The sequence below is a fragment of the Mus caroli genome, unplaced genomic scaffold (genome assembly GCF_978045245.1).
Source record: "Mus caroli unplaced genomic scaffold, Mus_caroli_1 scaffold_16, whole genome shotgun sequence".
Lineage (NCBI taxonomy): Eukaryota > Metazoa > Chordata > Mammalia > Rodentia > Muridae > Mus > Mus caroli.
In genome coordinates this window covers 22,021,207-22,048,982 of record NW_028227271.1, presented here as the reverse complement: position 1 = coordinate 22,048,982, position 27,776 = coordinate 22,021,207, and the positions used below count along the sequence as shown (strand labels likewise).

Genomic DNA, 27,776 nt, shown 5'->3' with positions numbered 1-27,776 from the left:
GCCTTTTGTGAGCTCTGTCCTTGGTTATTTCATATTCAGATGTCCCTTCCCCAAGACTAGCTTGCAGGGACAGAAACCACCCCTGATCTCCCAAGGCATTCCCAAAGCACCCAGCCATGCCCACAGTGGCCACACAGTTCCTTACGTAGAAGGGAAGTCAGTTTTGGCTCTTGTGTTGGTGACAAACTATGGCAGTTATGTGCTGTGGAAGACCTTACAGGGTATGGCCTAGGGTTGATTTTTGTTTATTTATTATTTATTTATTGAGACAGGACTCCTCTATGTAGTCCTGGAGCTGTCTATGTAGATTGGGTTGCTCACAGAGAGATCTGCTTGCCTCTGCCACTGGAATGGTGGGATTAAAGGCATGTATAACCATGCCTGTCTCTTATTTTTTTATTTTATTGAGATAGGGTATCATGTGGCCCAGACAGGCCTCTGATTTGCTAAGTAGCCAATTCTGGCCTTTCAATTCTTACCCTTCTGCTTCTACTTCCCAAATGTGATTTTATAGTTAGAGTGACTGTTCCATGCTTGATTCAGAACAGAAACCTTGCCTGTTTTTTTTTTTTTTGTTTTTGTTTTTGTTTTTGTTTTTCCTGAGAGTAGCTTGAGCCACTCACACTTCCATAGTGACTAGTCTAGTAGAAGCCTGCCTCACCTTTCTTCCTTCTTGACTGGGCCTGGCAACCAGCGTCTGCCCAGCTCAGGACCTGTCCCTACCCATCTCCCATCCAGTCTAGGATGTTTAAAAAATTTCTTTGTGCTTGATTATGAGCCAAGAGAGTAGTAGTTCCTGCCCTCTGACAGATCTTGGTGGAGGTGAGCGGAACAGACTGGCTTTGCATCTGCCCGCGTCTAGCTCCCCAGTCCAGACTAGTGGCATGCACTTATGCTGCTCCGGAGCCGGTCTCCAGATAACTGGAGAGGATGTGAAAGTAGTTTGTTTCATGGACGAAGAAAGCTAGGCAAGTGGAGAGAGAGCCAGTGACTTACCTAAGCCTCACAGCTGACAAGTAGCAGAGCCAGCATGCATGCATCCATCTTTCTTCCTCCTTCTCTCCCTCCCTCCCTTCCTTCTTTCTTTTTCTGAGGCAGGGTTTCTCTGTGTAGACTTCATTGTCCTGGAACTCGCTCTGTAGGCTCGACTGGCCTCAAACTCACAGAGATCCGCCTGCCTCTGCCTTCCAAGCACTGGGACGAAAGGCATGTGTCACCACTGCCTGACGAGCCAGCATTTCTTTCCTTGTATTATATAGCAATTCATTCTGTAATTCAGGCTGGCCTCAGACTTGCAACCCTTCCCTCTCGAGTGGGTGATAGGCATGAGGTGCCACACTTGGCTAGAGCCAAGATTTTGATTTGGTCTGTGGGACTCTTGGTCTTCTGAGTTAGGTGAAGAGAGCCAGAGCGGCAGGTGAGGCTACGGAAGCTTCAGAGAGGAGTCGGTTCTCTAGGTAGGCTTTATGCCCTCCTTACACTCCTGACAGCAGAGCAGGAAGCCTCAGAGGGCTCTGTGTCACCTCCCTGTCTTGATGTAACAACAGGTGCAATAGGAAGTGAGCCAGGATATTTTCTGTCCACACTCCGAGAACACTGATTGGATGGAGCCCTTTCTCCTTCTCCGCCAGGTCCATCAGACATTATCTGTGGAACTGAACCAAGTATTGAAGGCTCTCAGCTTTCCAAAGAAGATGTCTGCATTGCTGTCAGGTACCGTATGGACTTCCCAGTAGGAATAAAAAAACACCTTTCCCCTAGATTCTGAGATAGGACCACCCACCCGGGCCATAACTGTTTATCAGCATTGCTTCTCCGCCTGGACAGAGGATGGGGAAAGAGGAAGATCTTAGTGTCAGAAATCTTATGTTTCCAGCTGCCATCCTACGATTCCTGCGGACAGCCTTACAACAAAGCTTTTCCTCTGCCTTGGTGGTCTTGGTACCCTCAGGGGATCAACCGCTGTCAACTCCTGAGGATGCTGTCCTAGCTCCACTGGGAAAGTCACAAGTGCTAGCCCTGTTAATTGGGCTCCAGAACCTCTTGGTACAGGTAAGGCTGTCGCTGAGGGGGCCCCTGGCAATGGGAACTCCTGTTCTCAGAACAATGGAAAAGATGACTTCCTCTCGGGAGACTAGCGCTTCTGTCAGAGCGGCCTTTGTGTCACATAGCTGAAATCCCGGCATTTGGGAGGTGGCGGCAGGAGACCAGGAGTTCACGGATTTTGTATTGGAGATCTCTAGAGGAACAGAACAGACAGAATAAATATGCCATAAAAGGAGTCTGTCAGATTGGCATGCATGATACAGTTCTGATTCCAACTGTGCCTGTCTCCATCCTGGAGAGGCTGAGAATCAATGAGTACTTAAGCTGTGAAGCTGGATACCTCCACAGGCCCATTCTGATGCTGAAGGTCTGAAGCAGTGGTTCTCAACCTGTGGGTCAAGACCCCTTTGAGGGGCTGCATATCAGATATTTGCATTACAATTCATAACAGTCGCAAAAATGGGCTAGAGAGATGGCTCAGTAGTTAAGAGCACTGACTGCTCTTCCGAAGGTCCTGAATTCAAATCCCAACAGCCACATGGTGGCTCACAACCATCCGTAATGAGATATGACACCCTCTTCTGGTGTGTCTGAAGACAGCTACAGGGTACTTAGATATAATAATAAATAAATCTTTTTTAAAAAGTAGCAAAATTATAAAGCAGCAACGAAACAACTCTATGGTGGGGGTCACCACAGCATGAGGAACTATATTAAAGGGTTGCAGAGTTAGGAAGGTTGGAAACCGCTGCTCTTGGGGATTTCTGAAGAGCCTCTTGTCTCCAGTCCAGGAATCAAGGACTGAGCCAGCACTCAGGAGGTAGAGTCACACCGGCAGATCTCTGAGTTTGAGGTCAACTTGGTCTACATAGTGACTTCTAGGACAGCCAAGACTGAATAGTGAGACCCTGACTCAAAAATCAGATTAGACAAAACCATCAACTAACTCTCTCTCTCTCTCCAGAAAAAGAGAGAGAGAGAGAGAGAGAGAGAGAGAGAGAGAGAGAGAGAGAGAGAGAGAAAGAGTGTGTACAGGAACCCTGGCCCCGTGTGCCCACATTTGTATCTGTGGAAGCACAGGTCAACCCCATGTCCTCAGGTGACATCTACCTCCAAGTTTTTGTTTTGTTTTGTTTTGTTTTGTTTTCAAGACAGTGTCTCTGTGTAGCCCTTCTATGGAACCAGAAGAGAAGAATAACACTCACAAAAGTAAAAACTTTTTTTTTAAAAGATTTATTTATTATTATACATAAGTACACTATAGCTGTCATCAGATCCCATTACGGGTGGTTGTGAGCCACTATGTGGTTGCTGGGATTTGAACTCAGGGCCTTCTGAAGAGCAGTCAGTGCTCTTACCCACTAAGCCATCTACCAGTCCCAAGCAAAAACTTTTACATAAGCAAATATGCATAAACTCACATAAGTTCATATATAGATTCACGCATGTGCATTTATACATTTCTATTCAAACCAGTTGGGTCCAGCTTGCATGCATTTTCACAGTTACATACTCATACACACACACACACACACAAACATTCTCACAATTACAGACTTACACACACATCCATACTTACATATGCACATGGAGCAAAAGACCAAGCAGCAGAGCAGAAAGAACTCCCTCATTCTGGATGAAAAGTGAGCTCCAGTCTTTATTGTATAGAGGAAGAAAAGGCTTCTGCCCTTTTAATGCTAAGTGAGTTAAACCCACGTTTGTAAGAAAAAAAAGCTTTGTTCCTTTTAATAAGACTAAGCCTGCCTTGTTATTAAGAAAAGACCTAGTCTGTCCCCATGGTAAGGAGAAGCCTGCCTGCTTCTTCTGCTCTCTGTAGCTTCTTCTTCTTCTTCTTCTTCTTCTTCTTCTTCTTCTTCTTCTTCTTCTTCTTCTTCTTCTTCTTCTTCTTCTTCTTCTCTTTCCCTCTGCATTCTGCACATTACTCTCTTAGTTTTTTAAAATGTCATGTATAATTTCTAAGTTATTCCCCTCTGCATTCTTCCAATCTTGCTCTCTCCTCCTGCTCTGATGTCACAATACTGCTCTTACTCTCGATGCCTTTTCTCCCAACGCTATGCCTTTACTTCTAAGTTCTTCCTGAGTTCCGTTCTAAAAGCTTCTCCTCAGCCCAGTTCCCTCTCTGCTCAGTTCTTCTGACTCTTCTCTTTTTCCTCAACACTTACACATCTTTCAGAACACGTGATCACATGTTAAAAAGTTCATCACAAATTCACACGTAAAATCGAACCATAAATTGAAATAGAAGTTTTCAACAGATAATGTATGTGTACCATGCATATCCATTAGGAGTGATTATCAAGCTAAACATCCATCACCTATCTCGGCTCCACAGGTTCACTGAAGGTTTAAAACCATAACTTAGTTATTAGTGAAGTTTTGTATAGATAAACCCAGTCAATATTTTATCTTCTGTGTTCGCACCTGTAATAAATCACTAGTTCCCTTTTTATGACCTTTGGTTAATTGTTTTACAACCTCTTGGAATGTGCTCTGGGTAGGAGAAAGTCTGGTTACTATCTAAGAGACAATTAACTGGTGACACATGGGAGACTGACAGAGTACTCATTACAGTTTTGACTATTAGAAAAGGATCTAATAGCAGTTATACTCTAAAAGAACTTAATAATCACTGATATAATTTTAGGAATTCTTATAGGATCATCATTAAGAACTAAGAAGACATCTATTTGTCTATATAGCATAACTACAAGAGAGTACATCTTCATAGATCTGCAGAGATCTGCTCAAAAGGATGGGCTAATACCTAAGTGATTGTTATATATATTATATAGTAACAGTAAAAGCATGTTAATAGCAGGAATCTTTCCTAAAATTAATTCTCTTGGGCCTTTCCTACTGAGCAAATCTGTCGCTGATTATAATCCGAAGCAGACCATCTCCGGGAGATCACCTGCTAGTTATTAGCTTGTCCTGTGATGGACACAGCAAGGGCCTTACCATCTTCTCAACCGCCAAATATCAGCTTTGATGCTGTTAACACCATAGCACAACATAGCTGGGATTTAGGGTGAGAATGGGCTTATTCCATGATCTGAAAGTCTGGCAAGGCGCACAGATGAAGGCCCTTTTTAAAAGCTTCAGAAGGCGCCGGAGAGATGGTTCACCACAGTGGTTCTCAGCCTTCTCAATGCTGCAACTCTGTAACACAGCTCCTCATGTTGTGCTGACCCCCAACCATAAAATTATTCTGTCGCTACTTCATAACTGTAACTTCCCTGCTATTATGAGTCATGATGTAGATATCTGATACGCAGAATATCTGGTATGTGACACCACCACCACCACCAAATGGATTGAGCCCCCACAGGTTGAGAACCTCTGATTTAGCAGGTAAGGCCCTGGCTGCTCTTCCAACAGATCCAAGTTTCATTGCTGGTGCCCATATGCTAAAATGTGTGAGCACAACCCTCTGTAACTCCAGTTCTAAGGGATCTGATGCCTTTTTCTGGCCTCCACAGGTACCAGGCATGTGTGTGGTTCACAGACATATATACAGGCAAAACACCCATACACATTAAAAAGAAAAGAATAATTATAACAAAACCCACAGATAATCTGTTCAGCCCCATTCAGCAGGACAGAGAAAGTTGCCCAGAGTCATGCAGCTGATTTGAGACTAAACAAGGATTCAGCCACATCTGCCCCATGCCCTCAGCCAACCTGCTGTGCCACTGTCTAATTAATAGAGTATAAGATTTTTGTTAAGTTTGCTTTTACCGACCAACTAGATAGCTCAGGACATAGGAGCTCTTGCCACCGAGTCTGATAACTGACTCCAGCAAGTTGTCCTCTGACCATCACAGGTACTTTGTGACATGCACGCACCTTTCCTCCAAATAAAGGAAGTAACTTTTAAAACTAAGCCTTCTCTGGGAAATGGCATAGTTGTCCCAGTGCTTGGCTCATGTATATAAAGCCATAAATTAGGTGTGGTAGAACATCTGCAATCCCGATGCAGGCAGCAGGAGGTTCAGAAGTTCAAGGGCACGCTCAGCTGCTTAGTCATCAACCACCAGGCCAGCCTAGCTGTGTGCAAGACCCCATTTCAAAACAAAACAGTTTTAATTGAGTGTGTAATCTCATTCCATAGCAGGAAGATTGAAAATTGAGATCAACCTGGGCTACATAGAACAAATCTATCACCAAAAAGCCAAAAAGCCAAAAAGCCAAAAAAAAAAAAAAAAAGAACGAAAATCATCTTTATTCAGATTCAACTCTCAATTCTAAAGTTCACCAATTGTAACTGTACAACTGTATGGGTTTTAACATATATATGCCTTTTGTATTTGGTTGTTTGGTCATGTGGCTTTTTGAGATAAGGTTTCTCTGTGTAGCCCTGGCTGTCCTTGAACTCACTCTGTAGACCAGGCTGGCCTCGAACTCACAGAGATCTACCTGCCTCTGCCTCCCCAGTGTCACTCATGTCCCCTCCATGATCCTTCACAGACACTGATCTGTTTTTTCACTCCACCATTATCTGTCATAGCACATCCTGCCTCTCCACTGTCGGTGCCTGGGCACCGCTGGCCACTGCTCAGAGCAGGCAGGACCAAGTCCCGATTCCTCCATTCTTAATCCCACAATGGCACGTGAGCCTCACACTCTAAGTCATTCCGATTCTTCTGCCAGTTCCCTCGTTGAGCAGAGAGAACTTCAGAAAGGTTCACAGGAGCATCAGTCTTCTTAATCTCGGCTCTTGGCGAGTGTCCTGGTTACTGTTTACTTGTGTTGTGTCTCCCTACTGAATGGTCATAGTGATTTTTTTTTGCGTGTGCTTTATTTTAAATTATTTATTTTTATTTTATGTACATGGTGTTTTGTCTGCATGTATGTATATGTGAGAGTAACATATCCCCTGAAACTGGAGTTACAGACAGTTGTGAGCTGTCATGTGGGTGCTGGGAATTGAACCCGGGTCTTCTAGAACAACAGCCAGTGAGTGATCCTCACTGCTGAGCCAGCTCTCCATCTGGAGTGTGGTTTGTTAGAGTTTAAAACTTCGTTTGATAAAAGATTCAGATGTTTAAAAAAAAAAAAATTGACACCTGCTGGTTTAGACACATTGTGACATCTTCTGGTGTCTAATTGATGAATCTTTTAGTTGGTCCTAAGGTCCGTTTCCTTTTCTGAGAAAAAAGAACTCTTTCAAGAAAGGCAAGTTAGGGGATTAGGGAGACATCAGTGCTTAAGGGCACTCCCTCCCCTTGCAGAGAACCTGGGTTCAGTTTCCAGAACTCACATGGCTACTGACAACCATCTGTAACTCCAGTTCTCAGAGATACAACACCCTTTTCTGGTCTCTGTGGGTACTGTATGCACATGGTATGCTCTCATACATACATACATACATACATATATACATACATATACATATACATATATATATATATACATATACATATATATACACACACATATATGTGTGTATATATATATATATATATATATTCTTGGGGGCTAGAGAGATGACTCAGTGGTTAAGATCACTGGCTACTCTTGCAGAGGACCAGCAGCTACACCATTTATAACTCCACTTCTATGGGCTATAACACCCACTTCTAGGCTCTGAGGGCCCTGGGCACACATGTAGTGCATAGACATACATATGGGCAGAACACTTATGCACATAAAAGTGGAAGTAAATAAATCTTTTTTTTTTTTTTTTTTTTTTTTTTTTTTGGTTTTTCGAGACAGGGTTTCTCAGTATAGCCCTGGCTGTCCTGGAACTCACTTTGTAGACCAGGCTGGCCTCGAACTCAGAAATCCGCCTGCCTCTGCCTCCCAAGTGCTGGGATTAAAGGTGTGCACCACCACGCCTGGCATAAATCTTTTTTTAAAAGTTTGTTACACAGTTGTGGCTTGGTCTTTATATGGGACTCCTAACAGCAGGAGCAGGACTGTCTCTGACCCTGTTGCCTGCCTTTGGAACTTTTTCCCACGACTGGACTGCCTCTTCTAGCCTCAGTAGATGAGCCAAGTCTTACTGCAACTTGATATACCAAGGCTGGTTGATATCCATGGGAGGACTCCCCATTCCTAAAGGATGCAGGACAGCAGAGGTGGGGGGGAAGGGACTGGGAGGACAGGAGGGAGGGGAAAATGGTTGGGATGTGAAGTAAACAATTTTTTTGAAAAGGCAAATGTGCTGGGCGTGGGGCACACACCCTTTAATCCCAGCCCTTGATAGGCAGAGGCAGGTGGATCTCTCTGAGTTGGAGGCCAGCCAGGTCCACAAATCAAGTCCAGGATAGCCATGGCTCTGTTACACTGAGAAACTCTGTCTTGGAAAAACAAAAACCAACCAAACAACAAAAGGTAAATGTAACTAGACTAGAAAAAAAAACCAGTTTGTTACAGCTATGTGTCACGTTGGCTCCCTAATCTTAGCACTTGGGACGCAGAAGCAAGAGGGTTGCCACAGTTTGGGGCCAACCTGATCTACACAGTAGAATCTCCATGAGCCAGGCATATGATACCTGTTTAAGGAAAAAAAAAATGCTGCACAAAGTATGTTACTTAATATAAGCATTGTGCTCTGTTCATGACCAATGACTCTAACAAGCATTTAATATTATCTACAGGACTATATTCCATATCTGAAAAACTGAAACCTTAATAACTGAAAAACAAGTATGTCTTTGTTAAAACTAAAAATGTGTGAGTGTGAGTGTGTGGATAATGATGATGATGATGATAGACTTGGAGGCTAGCCTGGACTACATGTCTCAGAAAAATTAAAAAAAAATTCCTGACTCTAATTCTGTTCTGTTTTGTTTTATTCCAGAAAGACCCTCTGTTATCTCAAGCTTGTATTGGCTGTCTAGAAGCCTTGCTCGATTACCTGCATGCGAGGAGCCCGGACATTGGTAGAAACCTCTATTTTCTCATCCTCCCATGATCAAGATCAGAGGGAATCGGCCCGTTATCTTACCGTCCCAGTGATTTGACAAGACTGCAGAGGACACTGCCATGTCTGTCGTCAGATGTGGACACTGAGGATCAGAGCATTCAAGTGACCTACGCTGGTCACCCTGCTTTTAAGTAGCAGAGACCTTCTGGTTGCCCACTTCCATGACCTACAGTCATGTGATAGACTCTCCCTGAGAGTCCATATGGGTGGTCTGAAGTCCAAGGCATGAACCCAGTCTGTCCATTTTTTTTTTTTAAGCCAATAGGAAAAGCTCTTCTCAGGCGCGCTCCTGGGTCTCTGGGAGAACAGCACTAACCAACTGAGGACTGATGTTTCTTGCAGCACTCCATGTGGCCTCCCAGCCCTGGAACCGGTTTCTGCTGTTCACCCTCTTGGATGCTGGAGAGAATTCCTTCCTCAGACCTGAGATACTGAGACTTATGACCTTGGTAAGTGCAGAAAGGAGAGGTCTGTGTCTGGAAGCTATATCAGCAGGGTGTTGCTGAGGTGGCCCATAGCATGACGGTATTTCAGGTGACCCTCATCTTGAAAGAGCAGAAGGGGTTGTGGGACCTTCACCCCCTACAGGAGACCTGCCCAGGGATTTCCTGTGAATAGCTGCATCTATCCTTAGGACACATTTTCTCTTCTTTCTGTCATGAACAATGGCCAGGGACTGTGGTAATGTGGCAGACAGGTCTAGGTGCTGAGGACGCTGACGAACCCTGTGGTCTGCTTCCCAAGGTCCTTTACTCTAAACGGACAGGTAAACGAAGAGTTAAATGTGAGGTCTTGAATGATAGGGTATTTGGCACATAATAATTCTTGTTGGATATGGAACACAAGAACAGGCTCATGGGTGACAGTAAAGCTCACCCACTACTAAATCAGAGGTTGGTGTGAAGTGTAGGGACCATTCTGTCTTGAGGCTTGAAGGGTAATAATAGGCAGAAGGAAACAGTGTTACAGAGGTACAGCGAGAGTAGTAGAGCCAAGAGCACACAGAGGAGTTACAAGGAACATACACAGTTCATCTCGGCCATGAGTTTGCAGAGCAAGGCTGGGGGAGGAGGGAGCCTGACCAGGTCCCTAAAGCCAGCTCTCTCATGAGCTCGGTCTACATTATCTGCCCTTTTCTCCTGTGAGACAACCTCACCCACTCTCACCGGTGCAGAGCTTAAAAGCAAGCCTCTGGGCTTTAGAATAGTAGTTTCCATCTCAGTGCTGGCTACAGCAGTCCACAGGAAATGGTGTCTCCTCTAATTGTGAGCTTTTGGGGCTTTTATTCCCGGGCTAGTTTGTGCAGTACCGGAGCAGCTGTGTCCTCTCACGTGAAGAGGTGGGACTTATTTTGCAAGGTGCAGCTTTGGTTGACCTGTCAACTCTCTCAAACGATACACTCCAGGCCCTGCATGGCTTCCTCCTGCAGGTGAGTGGAAAGAGGGTGCTGTGTAGCTGTATGAGGCCAGGCCCTCAGGACCATCTTCTCTGCAGAAGGTGGAAGCTCTGGCCACTGAAGCCACTGGGAAATCAAAAGAATATGGGAGGTGGGGGACAGTTAGAAAGGGCATAACTTTCCTGTCCCTTCTCCTTCAGGTCCAGAGCATGGGTCTCCTAAATGACCAACACATGACCCAGACCTTGCAATCATCTTTGGAAGGCCTTTGCTCCCCGACCTTCCCAGCCCAGCCACTCTTTCAAGACATGCTGTATCCTTTCTTGCCCTGGGGCCTTTGGCCTGGGCAACATCACCAAAGCCACAGAGACTGTAGCAGTATTGTCTTAGTCAGGGTTCTATTTCTGCACAAACATCATGACCAAGAAGCAAGCTGGGGAGGAAAGGGTTTATTCAGCTTACACTTCCATGCTGCTGTTCATCACCAAAGGAAGTCAGGACAGGAACTCAAGCAGGTCAGGAAGCAGGAGCTGATACAGAAGCCATGGAGGGATGTTCCTTAGTTGCTTGCTTCCTCTGGCTTGCTTATCTTGTTCTCTTAAAGAACCCATCTTATAGAAGATTGCCAGCCCAGGGATGGCACCACCCAAAATGGGCCCTTCCCCCTTGATCACTTCTCAGCCTTACAGCTGGATCTCATGGAGGCATTTCCTTACCTGAAGCTCCTTTCTCTGTGATAACTTCAGCCTGTATCAAGTTGACACAAAAAATCAGCCAGTACAAGTATGCTTTCCTCAGCCCAAGTAAGGAGCAGTAGTGGTTGGTAAGTCCCTAAAAACACCTAGGGTTGAGACCAGTCATGACAGCACAAGTCTGTATATCCCAGCACTTAGGAAGCTGAGAATATTATAGTGCTGGTGTGTGTGTGTGTGTAGTGCTGGTGTGTGTGTGTGTGTGTGTGCGCAGGAGAACTTTTTTTTCAATCCTGGTTTGTTTGTTTGTTTGTTTATTTATTATATGTAAGTACACTGTAGCTGTCTTCAGACACCCCAAAAGAGGGTGTCTGATCTCATTATGGATGGTTGTGGGCCACCATGTGGTTACTGGGATTTGAACGCAGGACCTCTGGAAGAGCAGTGCTCTTAACCGCTGAGCCATCTCTCCAGCCCGAGAACTTCCTTTTTTAAAAGACTTATTTAATTATTTTTATGTACATGAGTACACTGTAGCTGTATTGATGGTTATGAGCCATCATGTGGTGGCTGGGAATGAAGGTTGACCACTCTGGTGGGCCTGGCTTGCTCCGGCCTCAAGATTTATTTATTATCTAAGTACACTGTAGCTGTCTTCAGATGCACCAGAAGAGGGCATCAGATCTCATTACGAATGGTTGTGAGCCACCATGTGGTTGTGGGATTTGAACTCAGGACTTTTGGAAGAGCAGTCAGTGCTCCTAACTGCTGAGCCATCTCTCCAGCCCCAGAGGAGAGCTTCTTAGCCCTACTGGCTACTCCCCTGGCTATCTTCTCTTTTCATGGAACAGTTCTCTGTTATATGCCAACTGCTGGTCCCAGTTTTGTAGTCCGTGCCACCAATATTAGAAGTATTCATGCTCTTCTCTGACCATTGCTACCCTTCTGGGGTTCTGTGATATCTCCCCCCTCCCCCTTCAGCTCTGTTTCTCTTTTATTCTCCTCTCATGTTTCATGCCAGCTGCCTCGGAGGTGTGTCTGTTTCCCTGGCTCACATCAGAGGCTGAGCCTCAGGACATAAAGGCGCAGAAACAGAAAACAATGAGACCTGCAGACAAATTCGGGGCATAATGGTTGAGGGGGGAAACTACAATATCAAGTCTTTCTCTGGAGCTATTTTACTCCACAGTGGAAATGGGATTGGGAAATAAAATACTGCATTAACATTCCTGTGTGCACTTTCACTCTGAACTCATCTTCCTGGGACTTGTTCCTCAGCTACGCAGCTGGACACTGGCTTGTTTCCGCAGATGATGGAGACAGACTGGAGAGTGAGAGCATTTAAGGAGCATGTGCGCCAGGCAGTGGTGGCACACGCCTTTAATCCCAGCACTTGGGAGGCAGAGGCAGGCAGATTTCTGAGTTCAAGGCCAGCCTGGTCTACAGAGTGAGTTCCAGGCCAGCCAGGGCGCCACAGAGAAACCCTGTCTCAGAAAACCAAGGGGTGGGGCTGGAGCATGTGCAAAGTGCCTCATAGTTGTACATAGAGAACATGAAGAACCTCTGAGCAGGGAAGGCCCCAACATCAAGGGCCCCAAGCCTTGTGGTTGGACTTTGGAAAACCACTTCACCTCAAGTGGACATGGAAAGAGGTACAAATCTCAGGGGGGAATAAAATCAAACCCACTTCAGCCTCTCTGGCTCAAGCCAGAGCCCTTTTCTATACTCACGTGGGCAACGGTCATTTAACGTCTACGGTCGCCGGCTACTGGCAGACAACTCTGCCCACACCTGTTTGTGTATCAGCCCAGCCTGGGTTTTGCGTCCTAACTGGCCACTCCGCCGGGTCTTCCCCGGATCTAGCTGTCCTGACACCCTCAATCCCTACCCCGGAGCAAAACAGAATGTCTACGAACAGAGGAAGAACTCTGGTTTAGAAATCAGTGGACTGGATGGACAAGTAGGGGTTGCCCGTGCTCCGCACTACCATAGGTTCTGCTGGTTCCTTAAAAAGTTCTTTGGATCTTGCGAGCTGAGGTTTAAAATAGACTCGGATGAGACATCAGGCACTACGCTTAAAGCGCCGGGCAGCAAGGGTTTCGGGCCGCGGTTTGCTGACGCGCTTTCAGCAGGGTAAGGGCCCCATCCGTAGCTTAACTTCCTCCAACTCCTCCAGAACCGAGATCAGCAGCGTGCCCGGCGACGGCTTCTCTGAGGACCCCGCCGTGGCTGACAGCTGCAGCTACACGCGCTGGAGCACAGCGGGGCGGGGCCGGAAGTGAGGTCAGCGGAGCGCGGCGGTCGCGGCCCGGTCTCATTGGTCAGGAGCAGCGCAGTGGGTGGGCCGGCCGCTCGTCGGTCTCCTAGCGCTGCTGCCCCGGTGCTGTAGAGTTCCGCGCCTTGCCGGAGTTGAGTGCTTCCGGCTGCTCGCTGAGGGGCTGCTCCGTTCTCCCTGCTCCGCCGGCCCGGGTAGGTAGTGGTGGGGGTGCCGGACTGTACTGTAGGCTTCTTGGGAGGGGAGTGCGGAGCCCCCCGCACTGCGTGCGGGTTCGGGACCCCGACACCTCCTAGAAAGGCTCGCTAGCCCCTCCGAAGCCCCAAGGCGCGGAACCAAAACCCCCGCCCGGCCACTACCACGGGCTCTACAAGACGAGTTCGGAGTCACTCGCCGAGTCTGAAAGAGCGCTGGGGACGCTTGGGACAGAAGCGAGATTTAGAGGCCGAAGAGTAGAGTATCAGTAATGAAAACCAGACCTGTCCCCCGCGGTCCGCTACTTTGCTTTCTTTCCCACGTTTGTCCTGCTTGAGTTATCCTAGGTTGTCTGGTAAATTTGTTTCCCTAAGTTTTGCTGTGGCCTGGTTCAAGTTCGCTTGGGTTCTGGAACGTGAGGCGGAAGGTGGACGGTCCTGGATAATCTTCGTTCTGTAGATTTCTGCTCTCCCGGCTCCGTGGGGGCAGGGGTTCTCCTAACGATCTCTCCCAGAGCATCTCAAATTCTGGGTGGGGTGTGGCCAGCTTTGATATGAGATGCCCTGTGCTTATTTAGAGACAAGACACAGTGCACTGAACTGAGAGTAAGACTTTTGGCTCAGTTTAGGAACAGCTGTAAGACTCTGAATAGTAACTTTTTTTTTGTTCCCCCAGTTTCCACATTAGTAAAACAGGGTATCTATCATCTGAGTATGGGGCCTCTGTTGACTGTCCTTTTCCACCCTAGTCTATCCATTTTGGAATTTTAGACAAGGCCTAGATTACTCTCAAACTTAAGGACATTCTCCAGCCTCAACCTCCCAAGTGGTGGGATTAAAGTCATGAGCCACTACTCCTGGCCCCCACATATTAATGTTTCACTTGATCAAATTCTTCTTATCCTTAAAAAAAAAAACAGAGCCAACTGTGTGTGTGTGCATGTGTGCATGTGTGCGCGTGCACTCTCGCTCATTCATGTACGCCTCAGTATATGCATGCAGAGGACAGAGATCAATACCAGGTATCTTTCTTAATTGTTCTCTTCCCTATTCGTTGAGACAGGACCTTTCAATGAACCTGGAGCTCCTAGATTAAGCCAGACTAGCTGGCTAGCACGCTCCAGGAATAGTTGAGTCCTCAACTCCTCAGTTCTAGGAGCACAAGCATGCACTGCACCCAGCTTATTCATGATGCTGGGGATCAGACTCAGGCCCTGGTTCGAACTTCACCAACCGAATCATCGCCCCTGCCGTGCCTCATCCTTTTATGCTTGTATGTTAGTTGATTGTGTCTTACCCGTTCAAGCGATAAAGTACACAAGTTCAGGGAGTCTGGTTTGCTGAACTTCCTGGGTACGTGTTCTCAGCTCTAGAACTGCGTGGAACATTGCTTGAGCAGTAATGGTTGGGCTGTTGTTGGAATAGGGACAGATGCTGCGTGTATTTCCTGGGTGAATAGGTGCAGTCTCCAAGTCTTCCCTGCTTCCCTTCCCATCCTGTGTCCCTTCTTCCTGATGTCAGAAGAAGTTGGAGGAGGAGGGAAGCCACACAAGCCTTCCATACCTTTTCACTGCCTGAGACTCCTTGGCTGATACCCTCTTAGAAGGCTAGGACAGGGATTTGAAAAGAACCTTAATGCCCAGTCAGCCCCGTTCTCCAGACATAGTACATTGTTCAGACCTGTCGCTCTGCATCAGGAAAGGGACCTCCTATGCCCGATTTTATAGGAAGCTATATTAAGGAAGCTTAGAGAACTGGAGTGCTTGCCCAGGAACAAGGCAGATGTAGTCAGGACTCTAACCTAGAGCTTTAGCCTCAGTCCCTATCCAGTGTTATAAACCTGGCTAAAGTGTCTCTTCCTTTCTTCTGCAATCCTATAAGCCTGTCCAGTGTGCCTGCTAGTCATTAGTCCTGGCTAGATCTTCAGGGCTTCCTAGAGCTGGATGCTTGGTATTTGGAGGCTGGGCCATGTCTGGGGAAGTATGTTTTCACTGAACTCACCCCCTGCCCCCATCTTTGGGTTGTTCCTCTAGCTCCAGAATCTCAGATATGGACCTTCTTCAGTTCCTGGCAGCCTTCTCTGTCCTACTGTGGTCTGGCACAGAAGTCACAGGCACCCTGAAGAGCACTCTGGACCCGAGCCTCAAGATTTGTATCTCTTCGGGGCTTTGGTGGGATGTGAATTCGCTGTCTCTGAGGGGCTGGTGAATGAGGTCCCTCAGTGTCCATAACTCCTTACAGGGATTCCAGGGCTGAGCAGACAGGGTTGTAAGAATAGGAGGAAGGAGGAAACACACTCTGGCCATACTGAGCATGTCAGCTTTCTCCCAAGCCTGCTCCCCATGTTAATCGACATTTAGACCCATCTCTCAGATCTGCGAAGGCTTAAGACTGTGTGTGTGTGGTACCTGGCTAAGGCCTCACACGGGACCTCCAGAACTTTGGGTTGCTAGCTTATCTTGTCTGGTCCTCTCGGCCTTGCCTTGGTGACCCAAAGATGAGACAAGACCATCCCTGGTTTTGAGGCACCTATAGAACCAGAAAGTATGTGTATTCGTTACTGTTTTGTTGCTGTGAAGAGAAAGAAACCATGACCAAGGTCGCTTATAAAAAGAAAGCCTTTGGTTGGGGGCTTGCAGGTAGCTCCAGAGGGTTGGTTCTTGATCATTGTGGTGGGCAGCGGGAAGGCAGCTTTAGCGCTGGAGCAGCAGCTGAGAGATTACATCCAGATCTGTAAAGAGGGGGTGGAGGGGTAGGCAGAGATAGACTGGGCCTGGTGTGGGTTCTGAAACCTCACAGCCCTCCCCGACCCAGTCTCATACCACTGACAAAGCCACACCTCCTAACCCGGTCGCTCCCTCACTGAACACTGTCCCCTTTAGAGAACCTCTACCCATCTTCCCATGCTGAAGCCCCCGTCCTGCTGTGAGCTGCCCTGCTTCCTGACACCTCTGGGAACTAAACATTTAAATACACTACAGCATCCACACAGATGGCCTTTGCTCCTCTGCTCAGAGGCTCTGATGGATACAGGAGGTCTTGGGATACGCACCTACTGAGAACTGAAACTCCAGGAGAATGGTGGGGGCATGTCTGGCTGACGCTACAGTTGAAACAGGTTGGAGCAGTGAATGATTGTGAAAGATGACAGGGAGATAGAGGGAGCATAGGGCAGGTGCCTGGTTTTGGAGTGTTGGGCTTGTTCTCTTTTCTGTGTGTAGAGTCTTTGAGATCTAGAGAAATGGTACATTACAGGACCCATGTATGTCCCAGCCATTACCCTCCAAGGCTTTGGAGGCATAGGTTAGGAATGTGTAGGCCCTCGGAGACAGGGCCATTGTACTGGCTTTTGTGCTAGCCCCTTAACTTACAGCTGCTAAGACAAGAAGATGTTTGAGGTGAAGCGGCGAGAGCAGCTGTTGGCGCTGAAGAACCTGGTGCAGCTGAATGACATCCACCAGCAGTACAAGATCCTGGATGTCATGCTTAAGGGACTCTTCAAGGTGTGTCAGGAAGCAGGGCAGCTCACAGCAGGGCAGGGCTTCAGTTGGAGCACGGAGGAAGGGTTCTCTAAAGGGGACAGTGTTCAGCGAGGGAGTGACGCATATGTAGAAGGGTTGGAGTGGGATTTAGGTAACGGGGGCTGGAACTAAGTTGTGAAGGTCTCCACACAGCCACTTAGCCAAGATGGGGTTCCTTCAGGTGCTGGAGGACTCCCGCACAGTGCTCATTGCTGCCGACGTGCTTCCAGACGGGCCAGTCCCCCAGGACGAGAAGCTGAAGGACGGTATGGTCTCCCCAACACCGCCCTTGGATTCTCTAGCTGCTCCTTCTATGTCCTCATCACTCATCCCCTCACCCTCTGGGATTATCCTTGTGTGATACTGAGTCATGGGCCCGGCGTGGCTAAGGGCCCGGCGTGGCTCTCTAATCATTTCTAGGTTTCACGACCAGTTTCTCTGTCCTTAGCAGGTAGTCCTTTTTTTTTTTTTTTGGTTTTTCGAGACAGGGTTTCTCTGTGTAGCCCTGGCTGTCCTGGAACTCACTCTGTAGACCAGGCTGGCCTTGGCAGATATTTCTTTATGCTGTCCTGTGCTTGGGACAGGGAAACTAGAGAAGAGTCTCTGCCTGCTACCACTCCAGGGCACAGGGCAGAGCCTGCTAGTCACTTTTTAGGAAGGCAAATGGGGATTGTTCCCATCTGAAGGAGCAGTGCCCAGGGCCGATCAAATAGCTGAGGCAGAGTGTGATTACCAGCACTCTTTGCTACTTTAGTAAAGATCCCAAACTCCTTAAATCCCTTTTCAGACAAGGTGAGAAAGACAGGTAAGGCGAAGGGCATGCCCCTCCCGTCCTTCCTGCAAGAGCTCCTTCTCGGTGGTATGCCTCCTCGTGCCTACGAATGGATCACAGTTTTGTTTTTCCTCACTCTGTAACCTGTCCTAGAACTTGATATGTAGACCAGCGTGGCCTCATGCATTGAGACCTGCCTGCCTCTGCTTCCAAGTGCTGGGATTAAAGGCCTGACCTAACCGATCATGGTTTAGCAATAGTTCTTAGAGTCACTGAGAGGAGGGACCAGAGGGAGAGCTCGTGTGTGAATAGTGACGCTTTCTCATGCCTGATGGAAGAGAACACATTATCTGCCTTGGCTCTTCTTTCTCAAACAAACTGATTCTTAAGTTCTCTAGGCGTCTGGATTATTCTGAAGCCCAGAGCTCCAGCGCCTACATACCAGCCTGGCAGATCTTTGGCTTTTGCTTGCCTCCCTGGGCTGTCTGGGTCCTCTCTGCTCCAGGAGTGCAGATATAGCTACTCTTCATTCTTACCTGGGTCTAGAGGACTTGTCACTAGAGTGAACACGCTAACTCCAGTGCAAACTGACCTGTTGACCTCATTAGAAGAGGGAAAACTGACACAAAATGCTGAATAGCTGTAGGTAAGCTAATGTACTGCTGTTAATTTCCTGGTTTAGATATACTGGTGTAAGTGTATGGTGTTAGAGGGAGCAGGGTGAAAAAGTTTTATGTTGTAGCAAATACATCTAGACGATTTCAAAATAAGCCAGTAGTGGGGCCACACACTTATAATCCTAGCTTTTAGAAAAAAGAACTCGAGGCCAACCTGAGCTGCATACTGAGTTTGAGACTAGCCTGTGGCCTCATCAAGACACTACTGAAAAGAGAGAACAACGCTTAACAAAAGTAAAGCTGGGGCCGGGCGTGGTGGCGCACGCCTTTAATCCCAGCACTTGGGAGGCAGAGGCAGGCGGATTTCTGAGTTCGAGGCCAGCCTGGGCTACAGAGTGAGTTCCAGGACAGCCACGACTACACAGAGAAACCCTGTCTCGAAAAACAAAAAACAAAAAACAAAAAACAAAAAAAAACAAAACAAAAGTAAAGCTGGTTGTGGTGCCATGCACCTGTAATCCCAGCACTTGGGACATAGACACAAGATCAGGAGTTCACGGTGATCCTGGGTTCCTTGTAAGTATCAGCCTCACTTGGGCTGCATGAGACCCTCTGTCAAGCAAAACGAAATAAAATTAAATGGAAAATATGTATATATTTACATATACACATACATGTGTGTGTGGATGCTTGCGCGCGCGCGCACACACACACATACACATGCTCCAAGCTGTTCTTGAACTCAGAAATCCACCTGCCTCTGCCTCCTGAATCCTGGAATTAAAGGTGTGTGCCACCACTACTTGGCTAGAAATAACACTTTAGACAGAAACCCTACGATTCTGATCCTTCTCCTAGCCATCACGACAACTGACCGTGCGCAGCTAACACTAAGATACAGCTCCAGACATTTGGCTCCGTACCTGGGTAGTTTGCCTCTGTACAGAACAATGCCCATCTCTGAATCTCAAAGGGAATTAATCTTTTTTCAAAACAAGGGAATACCTAGGGATTTATGTAGCCCGGTCTGGCTCCATAACTCTGTAGCATAACTGAGGATGGCCTTGTACTCCCGACCCCTGGCTTTGTGCTGTCCTGTGCACTGCTGTGCCTCAGTCCTGGAGATGAGCCCTCTGCGCTCCCGAGTCGCGAGGCTGAACTGATATGGGCAGGCTACGTTTGATACTCAGTCGCCGCTGTGTCCTGGTGTGGCTCCTGTTCTGTGATTAAACACTTTGACCAACTAGGGAAGGAAAGGTTGCTTTGTTGTTGTTGTTGCTTAGAGATTAGAGCCCATCATTGAGGGAAGCCAAGACAGCAACTGACATGGAGACCGTGGAGGAGGGCTGCTTACTGGCTTGTCCCCCGTGGTTTGCTCAGCCTGCTTTCTTGTATAAGCTCAGGGTGGCCCATTCCACGGTAGTTTGGGTCCTCCTACATTAATCATCTATCAAGAAAATGGATATAGATGTGGCCACAGACCAGTGTGATGGAAGCAACTCCCCGAGTGACGTTCCCTTCCCAGATGACGCTCCCTTATGCCAAGTTGAAAAATAAAAATCCAACAACAAACACAAGCTGTAAAATAGGAACAGCAGCCACCTCTCCCTGTAAGAAAGCCCATTAATGGGATATAAGGCCCTACTGCATATGCAGTGAGCAGCCTGTGATCAGTGGCCGCCATGCCCTTCTCTGATTGGTGGGTTTATGGATGCCTCTGTCCCTGGAGGAGGTCTGGGGTCAGCCAGGTGGACAGAGGAAGGAGCAACTACTCTGACACAGCTGCCACCCTCCCTCCCGCCAGCTTTCTCCCACGTGCTGGAGAACACCGCCTTCTTTGGTGACGTCGTGCTGCGCTTCCCAAAGATTGTACACCACTACTTTGACCATAATTCCAACTGGAACCTCCTCATCCGCTGGGGCATCAGCTTCTGCAACCAGACAGGTGTCTTTGACCAGGGGCCCCACTCGCCCATCCTCAACCTGGTAAGGACTGGTGAGAGGGCTGGGGTCCCTGTCGGGTGGTGAGCTGGGAGCCTCGAATCTGTCTACATGTGGTTGGCCATGTCAGTTATCCTAGGTAGTTAGTTAGTGTGTTCTATAAGTATCAGAGCACTTTGGGTCATAGAGGCCTAACTTCTGTGCTAACTTTTGGAGGGTCCCTAAGGGATTGTTTCTGGCCCATATCTGTCTAGGCTCTGAGGCTTAAGACCCTGCATGGTGGGATGGCTCTAGTAATCAGGGAGCAGAAGGCAGAAGAGGATGACTAGTGTTCTCATCCACAGATGGCCCAGGAGCTGGGGATCAGTGAGAAAGATTCTGACTTCCGGAACCCGTTTAAAACAGACCGGACAGAGGTGAGCTGCTGGGGCCTGTGACTGTGGTGTCTGGTGGGCACGGGAGGTGGGGCCTGCAGGGACTAAGGTCTAGGGTATGCAGTGTGAGCTTTAGACTTAGAACCAGACAAGCCAAAGAGTCTGGGATCAGAAACCATTACCCAATTTATTGACGGTTTTGGCAAGTCACTGTTTCTCTCCGAATGTTGTACACCAAAGCTGGGGGTCGATGGAGATTGGGGGGATCCCTGAGGCTATGAATATCCTCATCTCATTGCACACTATGTACAGGTTACAAGTGTCAGAGTGACCAGGTGAAGTCAGGTCACGCCCTTCCCTGCTCTGAGCCTCTGGGGTACTGTGGCTTCTGCTCTCACGCCTACACACGCCTTTACTCCAGAGTTCTAAACTTGGCTCAGGGTGCTAACAGCTGCAGCCTGAGAAGACAGATGGTGACACACAGGGGGAAGGGATCAGATGGAGCAGGGTAGGCCAAGGAGGACAGGAAGGAAAGAAAGGCTCCTCTTATGGGTGAGAAGCTGAGACTCTTCAGATCACAGCTCAGGCCTGTTTAGAGACAGATATTGAGTTTGTGACAGGCTTGAGATTCTACCAGCTTGCAGGCTGACACAGTAGCCTGCTATTGTATAGATGTCAGCCGGTCATAGACAGTTTTCAGTGCAGCAAAAGCAGTAGCTAGACTGTTAGGCTTGTTGTCTTGGGTCCTCCTTGTTCTTCCAGGTCTTTACATGGAAGGGCCAGGCAGGTGTTGTGCACGCAGTAGGTTTGCATTATACCTACAGACCATTGTGCTTGTGAAATTTGACATCCTCATAGTGAATTAAACAGATCCGTGCTTTGTCAAGGAAAAGATACCTCATCCTTCCAAGATTAGTCTCTGCAAAAAAAAAAAAACAAAACATAAGAATCCTGAAAAAAATAATCTGGTGGGGCTCACTTATAACCCCACAGCTCAGGAGGCTGGAGCAAGAGGCCACCTGTCTATGTAGTGAATTTGAGGCTAGCCTGGACTAAAACTGCCTTAAAACAAAGCAAAAGTAAAATCAGCCAAACAAGAGACTATACCAGATTTTGTATTATTAGGTACTCAGTAAGAATGTAGAAAGGTGCCCAGCAGCACTGGAAATTGCTTGCTGCATAGCCTCTGCCTGGCTAATCTGACTGAGAGGCAGTGACCAGGTTCATTCAGTTTGTCTTATGTCACTTACTGAGGCTGCAGTCATATGCATTGTTTTAGGTTTGTTGATTGGAGTTTTGAGACAGAGTCTTACCCTGTGTCTTAGTCAGGATTTCTTTTTTTTTTTTTTAAGATTTATTTATTTATTATATGTAAGTACACTGTAGCTGTCTTCAGACACACCAGAAGAGGGTGTCAGATCTTATTTCGGGTGGTTGTGAGCCACCATGTGGTTGCTGGGATTTGAACTCTGGACCTTCGGAAGAGCAGTCGGGTGCTCTTACCCACTGAGCCATCTCACCAGCCCCTTAGTCAGGATTTCTATTCCTGCACAAACATCATGACCAAGAAGCAAGTTGGGGAGGAAAGGGTTTATTCAGCTTACACTTCCATATTACTGTTCATCACCAAAGGATGTCAGAACTGGAACTCAAGCAGGTGAGGAAGCAGGAGCTGATGCAGAGGCCATGGAGGGATGTTACTTACTGGTTTACTTTCCCTGGCTTGCTCAGCTTGCTTTCTTATAGAACCCAGGACTACCAGCTCAGGGATGGCACCACCCACAATGGGCCCTCCCTGATTGATCACCAACTAAGAGCATGCCCCACAGCTGGATCTCATGGAGCCACTTCCCCAACTGAAGCCCTTTTCTCTGTGATAACTCCAACCTGTGTCAAGTTGACACACAAAACCAGTACACTCAATAACCCAAGTTGACCTTAAACTATCCACATTCTTGCCTTAGCCTTGCTTCCAAGTGCTGGAATTACAGGCTGAAGCTCCCACAGCCTTGTTCTGAGGGTGAGGATGAGGCCAGCTGCAGGCCTGAGTTACCATGGTCTTCAGAGTCCTTGACTCAAACAGGGGTTACTTAAATCTTGGGACTCGGATATCTCAAGAACCACTAGAATATCATCTAAAAATCAATGTATTATCTGTTACATCCACCTAAAGTTTAGATTTTTACCTGCCAGTTTTACTAAATGTATTTGTTAATAATTACAGGAAGCAAAAGTTGAGCCCAAAGCAACTGTCATCCACCATGGGTCGATGCCCCGGGGCCTTTTTCTCTCACATTGTGCTTTATGGCCAAACCCTAACAATATTTAAGTGCAGAATTTTAGCCTCTGTTGCCTTGTGTGGTATAACTAAGGCTGCTCAGACGTTAAGAATAAATGATAGTTTATCTGGGAGAGTAAAACAAGGTTGTGCCATCCTGTGATGTGTAGCTACTCTGAGAGATAGCTACCTTGGATGGTGTGGAACACAGGAGTTCATTGTTGACTGTGTCTGTGTGGGTTTTCCCATCATGTGGATGAGAATTACACGCCCAGTAATCGTTAGTGGTACCTGCCCCTGGATTGTGCCTTCTAGAGTCTTAGGGCATCCCCAGGGACTGGCGTTCTTGCTGAATTATTCATGTGTCCCTCCTGATACCTATACTTTAATTGCTCTCTAGTTACTTCCCTCGGCCACCTAGACTTTCTTTCAGAAGGTTCAGATGAGTGGAATTTTTACCTGGTTCTAGAGCCGGTTGTGATAGCTAGCACACACATGTAATCCAGCAGCTGGGAGGGTGCAGGAGAAGATCCCTTGAGCCCCGGAATTTGACACCTGCAACAAAATCCAGGAGAACCAGCTTCCGGCATTCTCTCCCAGTAGTCACAGAAGATGTATTTAATTCCCCCAGCAACCAGGGGTAGCGGGAGCTTCCTTTCTCGCTTCACGTTTTACTGGGAGCTGGTTACACGATTCCCCTGTATCTAACTAGTACCCAAACTCCAGGCTGCTGGAAGGAAACGCACCACATGTCGATTTCACAGACAGTAGAGAACAGTAAACCACTCGTCCTGATTAAGTCTGTGGTTTGCAGCTGCCAGTCAAGGCCCAACTTTAGACACATGGGTTTTAAAAGAAAGCAACCAGGCAGACCTACAACTCTTTCCCTGGGTTTCATTAGTGTTTCCTTGTTTGTTTTAAGACAGGGTCTCATGTAACCCAGGCTAGCCTCAACTCCTGGTCCTCTTGCATTTACCTCCGAAGTTCCAGAACTACAAGCATATCCCACCACCACGCATGGCCACAGCTGCAATGCTAACTAATTTTTGTTCAACACCTTGTTTTTATCCTAGTGGTACCATAGTGGACTGTGCCTGACTGTTGATATCTAGCAGAACCTCTGAGGTTCCTGTTGAGCCAGTGCCTGTTTTATGCAGCAAGGATATAGTTTTCCCCATCAAAGTAGTGGCTGCTGCTTCCAAATGGTCCACCCCTAAGACTCTTGCTGTAATCATAACTCTGAGAATTATCCCTGGGCAAGACCTTGAACCCGGTTGACCCAGTCAGTGCAAAGAGGCACTCAGGCGATTAAAGGCGTGTGCCACCACGCCCGGCTTTCTTTCTTTTCAAAACAGGGTTTCTCTGTATCTCTGGCTGTCCTGGAACTTGCTCTGTAGATCAGGCTGGCCTCGAACTCAGAGATCCACCTGCCTCTGCCTCCCGCGTGCTGGGACTAAAGGCGTGTGCCACCATGCCCGGCTGAAGATTCTTTTCTTCTTGAGATAAGAGTGGTAGATATCTGGGAGGTGAGTGGATGTCTGGTTGAATCCGTCCTAGTTAGTTGGGCATCCCACTGTCTGACCTGAGTCACTTCTGTCTCTGGACCACTCTAGAGACTTCCGCCCTTTCCCGTAGGTGTGGACTACTCACTCGGCAGGTAGGTTAGGCCACAAGATGGCACTCTTAGTTTGCTTTTACCTTGATCCCACATTTTGTCAAAAAAATTTTTAAAGATTTATTTATTTAGCCAGACGTAGTGGTGCACACCTTTAATCCCAGCACTTGGGAGGCAGAGGCAGGCGGATTTCTGGAGTTCGAGGCCAGCCTGGTCTACAGAGTGAGTTCCAGGACTGCCAGGGCTACAGAGAAACCCTGTCTCGAAAAACCAAAAAAAAAAAAAAAAATTATTTATTTATTTTATGTATATAAGTACACTGTAGCTGTCTTCAGACACACAGAAAAGGGCATTGGATCCCATTACAGATGGTTGTGAGCCACCATGTTGTTGCTGGGATTTCAACTCAGGACCTCTGGAAGATCAGTCAGTGCTCTTACTTGTTGAGCCATCTCTCCAGCCCCCACATTTGCCAATTTTGTCCTAAGAATATATAAAAGGAAAAAAAAAGAATATATAAAAGGTCATAGTTTACACCTGAGTTTTGAATACTTTGTGTTTTATATATTCTAATAAGCCATTTTGTCCAAAATGTCCACTGAATGCTGTTGAGACCCATGTGGGATTCTGTGCTTGGGATATAGTGGGACACAACACCCAATACCAACATTCCTCCATCTTCATGAAACATGCGGTCATAGATGTCAGGCACAAAGTAGGGGAAGAAAGGAAGAGAAGCATGAGAATAAGTTAGTACAGAATTATAAAGAGGGTACCAGTGAGGGGGCAGATGCCACAGAGGAGGCAGCTGTAGCAGAGCAGATGAGACCCACAGACAGGCCTGGAAGGGGCATTCTGGGTCTGGGACAAAGCACGGGCAGAGGCCTGCAAGAGTGTGGCCATGGGTCTCATCACTCATAGAGACAAATAGACACAGATGCAGGTTTGATCGTTTATTGGCTGTAAAGACAGACCAACAGGAGCAAAAGGTAGCTGGAGAAGTATCGGGTTGAGGCTGAAGTCACCCCTATCCTCTGCCCATCTCTTCTTGCCAGCATCCGAGTCTCTCACTTCCCGCTCTTGCTCTGCCAGAGTGACTGTGACCCACTCTGCTCTGTTTGCTCCCTCTCCTGGTGACTGCGCCTTGTTACTAGGGCAGGCAGCACCTGTTGTCTAGGACTCTTAGCTTGCTTCCTCCTGAAGGGTATGTCAGACAAGTCTTCCAAGAACCACACCGCTCCCTCTTCCTGGAAGAGTGTGTTTGTTTTCAGGTTCACACCTTGGCTGGCTCCTGTCCGCCAGCCTGGAATCTCCTATCTCATTTTCTGGCAGTCAGGCTCCTGATTATCTCATGGTCCAGTCAGTGGCTTTCCTGAGCCTTTCGTCTGATTCCTTGTTTGGGTTCCCTGAGGGCAGGGCCTTCTCCAGGAATCCTTTTGTCTTACATTCTGTGATTTAGCTTGGAGGAAACCTTTTGCTACCCCTAGACTAAATCCGATTACTCTGTCTGTCCTAGTTTATTCCTAGCACTGACCCTTTCCAGAAGGCTTTGAGGGAAGAAGAAAAACGCCGCAAGAAGGAGGAGAAGCGGAAAGAGATCCGGAAAGGCCCGAGGATTTCAAGATCCCAGTCTGAGTTGTAGCCCTGGACCAGCTAGGGGCCTAAGGAATCCGCAACGGCCAGTCAGAAAAGGCTGCAACTGTGTGGCTGTGGTATAGGCCCAGCAAGCACCTTGATGAGCACCAGCCACTTCAGATGGGAACTCTGTTTGCTGCGCCCTCAGAAGCCAGGGTTGAGCCCTGGCCAAAAAGACTGAGCTTCCAGGATCTTACAGCACACCACGGAGGCCTTGAAAGGACACTGCCCCTCAGACAGGGTCATGCAGGGAAGCTGCGGGAGGAGGCTGGCTGAAGGAACTTCTGGCCTGGATCCCCTTGGTGAGGGCAGGCTGCAGGCCACTGCCGCCCTTGATAAGGAAGCAACAGAACCAGGCTCTGAGTTACAAGTGAAGGTGCTATGCTTGCAGCCAGTCTCACTGTGTTCCTGGGCTGCCTGTCACTGGTCCAGCTCTCTGTAGAACAGTACTAAAAGCTAGCAAATCCACTGGCCTCCCCAAGGCTGGTGAGGAGAATGTAAGGGGCAGCAGGAACTGCTGCAGATGTCAGGACCAGCCTGGAGTATGTTTCTGCCTCAGAAAGAGGGAGTTCCTGGCTCTGCAGTGCAGAGAAGCAAGAACTAGGTTTAGGTCTCTCTCTCTCTCTCTCTCTCTCTCTCTCACTCACTGCTGCCCTTCATGACAGGCCAGTTTCCAGAGGGGACTCAGAAGTGTCCTGGGAGGGTTTTTATTTCAAGGAGACCTTAAAAGAACATGATCTCTATTCTCAGATAACTGGGGACAGTCATTGAGCTGGTTCAGGGGACAATCAACTTGTTCTCTCTGCTGCTAAAAGATCCTGTCTGTGTGTGGGGAGGGGCTATGGGGACAGGTTGCAGGAGGCCGTGCTTTGTGATGAGACACTGTATCTGGATTGACCAGACAGTGGCCACAGAGCAGGAAGCTATGCAAGGAGTTAGGCCTTCAGAAGACAGCCTGGTTTCTATGAGTCTCAAGGCAGGTGGCTGCCTTGGCTCTATTGAAATTACAGCTCCACCTCTTTGATCTTGCCAAGCCAAAATGTATCGCTTAAAGGAGTGGAGACACCCCAGCCCTACCTCTACCTTCAAGTGCAGGTGTTGCTAACAGTGCTCAATTGAGACCTGAGTCTTAGCCTGACCTGTCCTGTTCTTTCTCTTCCCTGTGCTGTGCCTTCATTGGTAAAATAAATTTGATGGTGTCTGACTCCTCTGACAAGCTCTAAACTATGTCTTTGTCGTCTTTTCCTCCTCAGGCTAGCAAAGGGAAGCCAGGTATTGGGGAGGCTCCATGGAAGTCCTGGAATAACCTGCGTCCCAACAGCCATCCAGGAGAAGTTCGGGGTGAGAAGTAGTTAGGAGGAGGGCTGGGCAAGTTCCCATTAAAACGCTTTGTCTCCCTGTCGGGCAGAAGAGACAGACAGCTGGCCCAGGACATCTAGGCTGCATTCCCAGCCCAGTCGACCCAGCT

The 27,776-nt window shown here is 47.7% G+C and overlaps 2 protein-coding genes across 3 annotated transcripts in view; both read left to right on the top strand.

Moving 5' to 3' along the window:
• The window catches only part of Mei1 (meiotic double-stranded break formation protein 1), a 59,631-nt gene extending 47,352 nt beyond the window's left edge, over positions 1 to 12,279 (top strand). The window contains exons 25-31 of the mRNA XM_021183647.2: positions 1,632 to 1,713; positions 1,877 to 2,052; positions 8,873 to 8,954; positions 9,341 to 9,447; positions 10,296 to 10,427; positions 10,595 to 10,707; positions 12,108 to 12,279. Coding sequence (XP_021039306.1) covers positions 1,632 to 1,713; positions 1,877 to 2,052; positions 8,873 to 8,954; positions 9,341 to 9,447; positions 10,296 to 10,427; positions 10,595 to 10,707; positions 12,108 to 12,153 — 738 coding nt within the window. The 3' untranslated portion in view covers positions 12,154 to 12,279. The remainder of the gene's footprint in view (positions 1 to 1,631; positions 1,714 to 1,876; positions 2,053 to 8,872; positions 8,955 to 9,340; positions 9,448 to 10,295; positions 10,428 to 10,594; positions 10,708 to 12,107) is intronic.
• A 1,158-nt stretch (positions 12,280 to 13,437) lies between these two features.
• Positions 13,438 to 27,549, top strand: Ccdc134 (coiled-coil domain containing 134). Of its 2 annotated transcripts, XM_021183610.3 has the most exons (7): positions 13,438 to 13,555; positions 15,589 to 15,707; positions 16,937 to 17,058; positions 17,258 to 17,342; positions 20,270 to 20,451; positions 20,751 to 20,822; positions 26,190 to 27,549. In XM_021183610.3, exons 2-7 carry the CDS (start codon positions 15,605 to 15,607, stop codon positions 26,313 to 26,315), a joined length of 690 nt encoding a protein of 229 aa, XP_021039269.1. In that variant the 5' UTR covers positions 13,438 to 13,555; positions 15,589 to 15,604; the 3' UTR covers positions 26,316 to 27,549. The 2 variants fall into 2 exon arrangements, with proteins under 2 accessions (XP_021039269.1, XP_029325240.1); XM_029469380.2 differs by lacking the exon at positions 13,438 to 13,555 and having other exon boundaries at positions 15,598 to 15,707; positions 16,929 to 17,058.
• Positions 27,550 to 27,776: the final 227 nt, after the last annotated feature.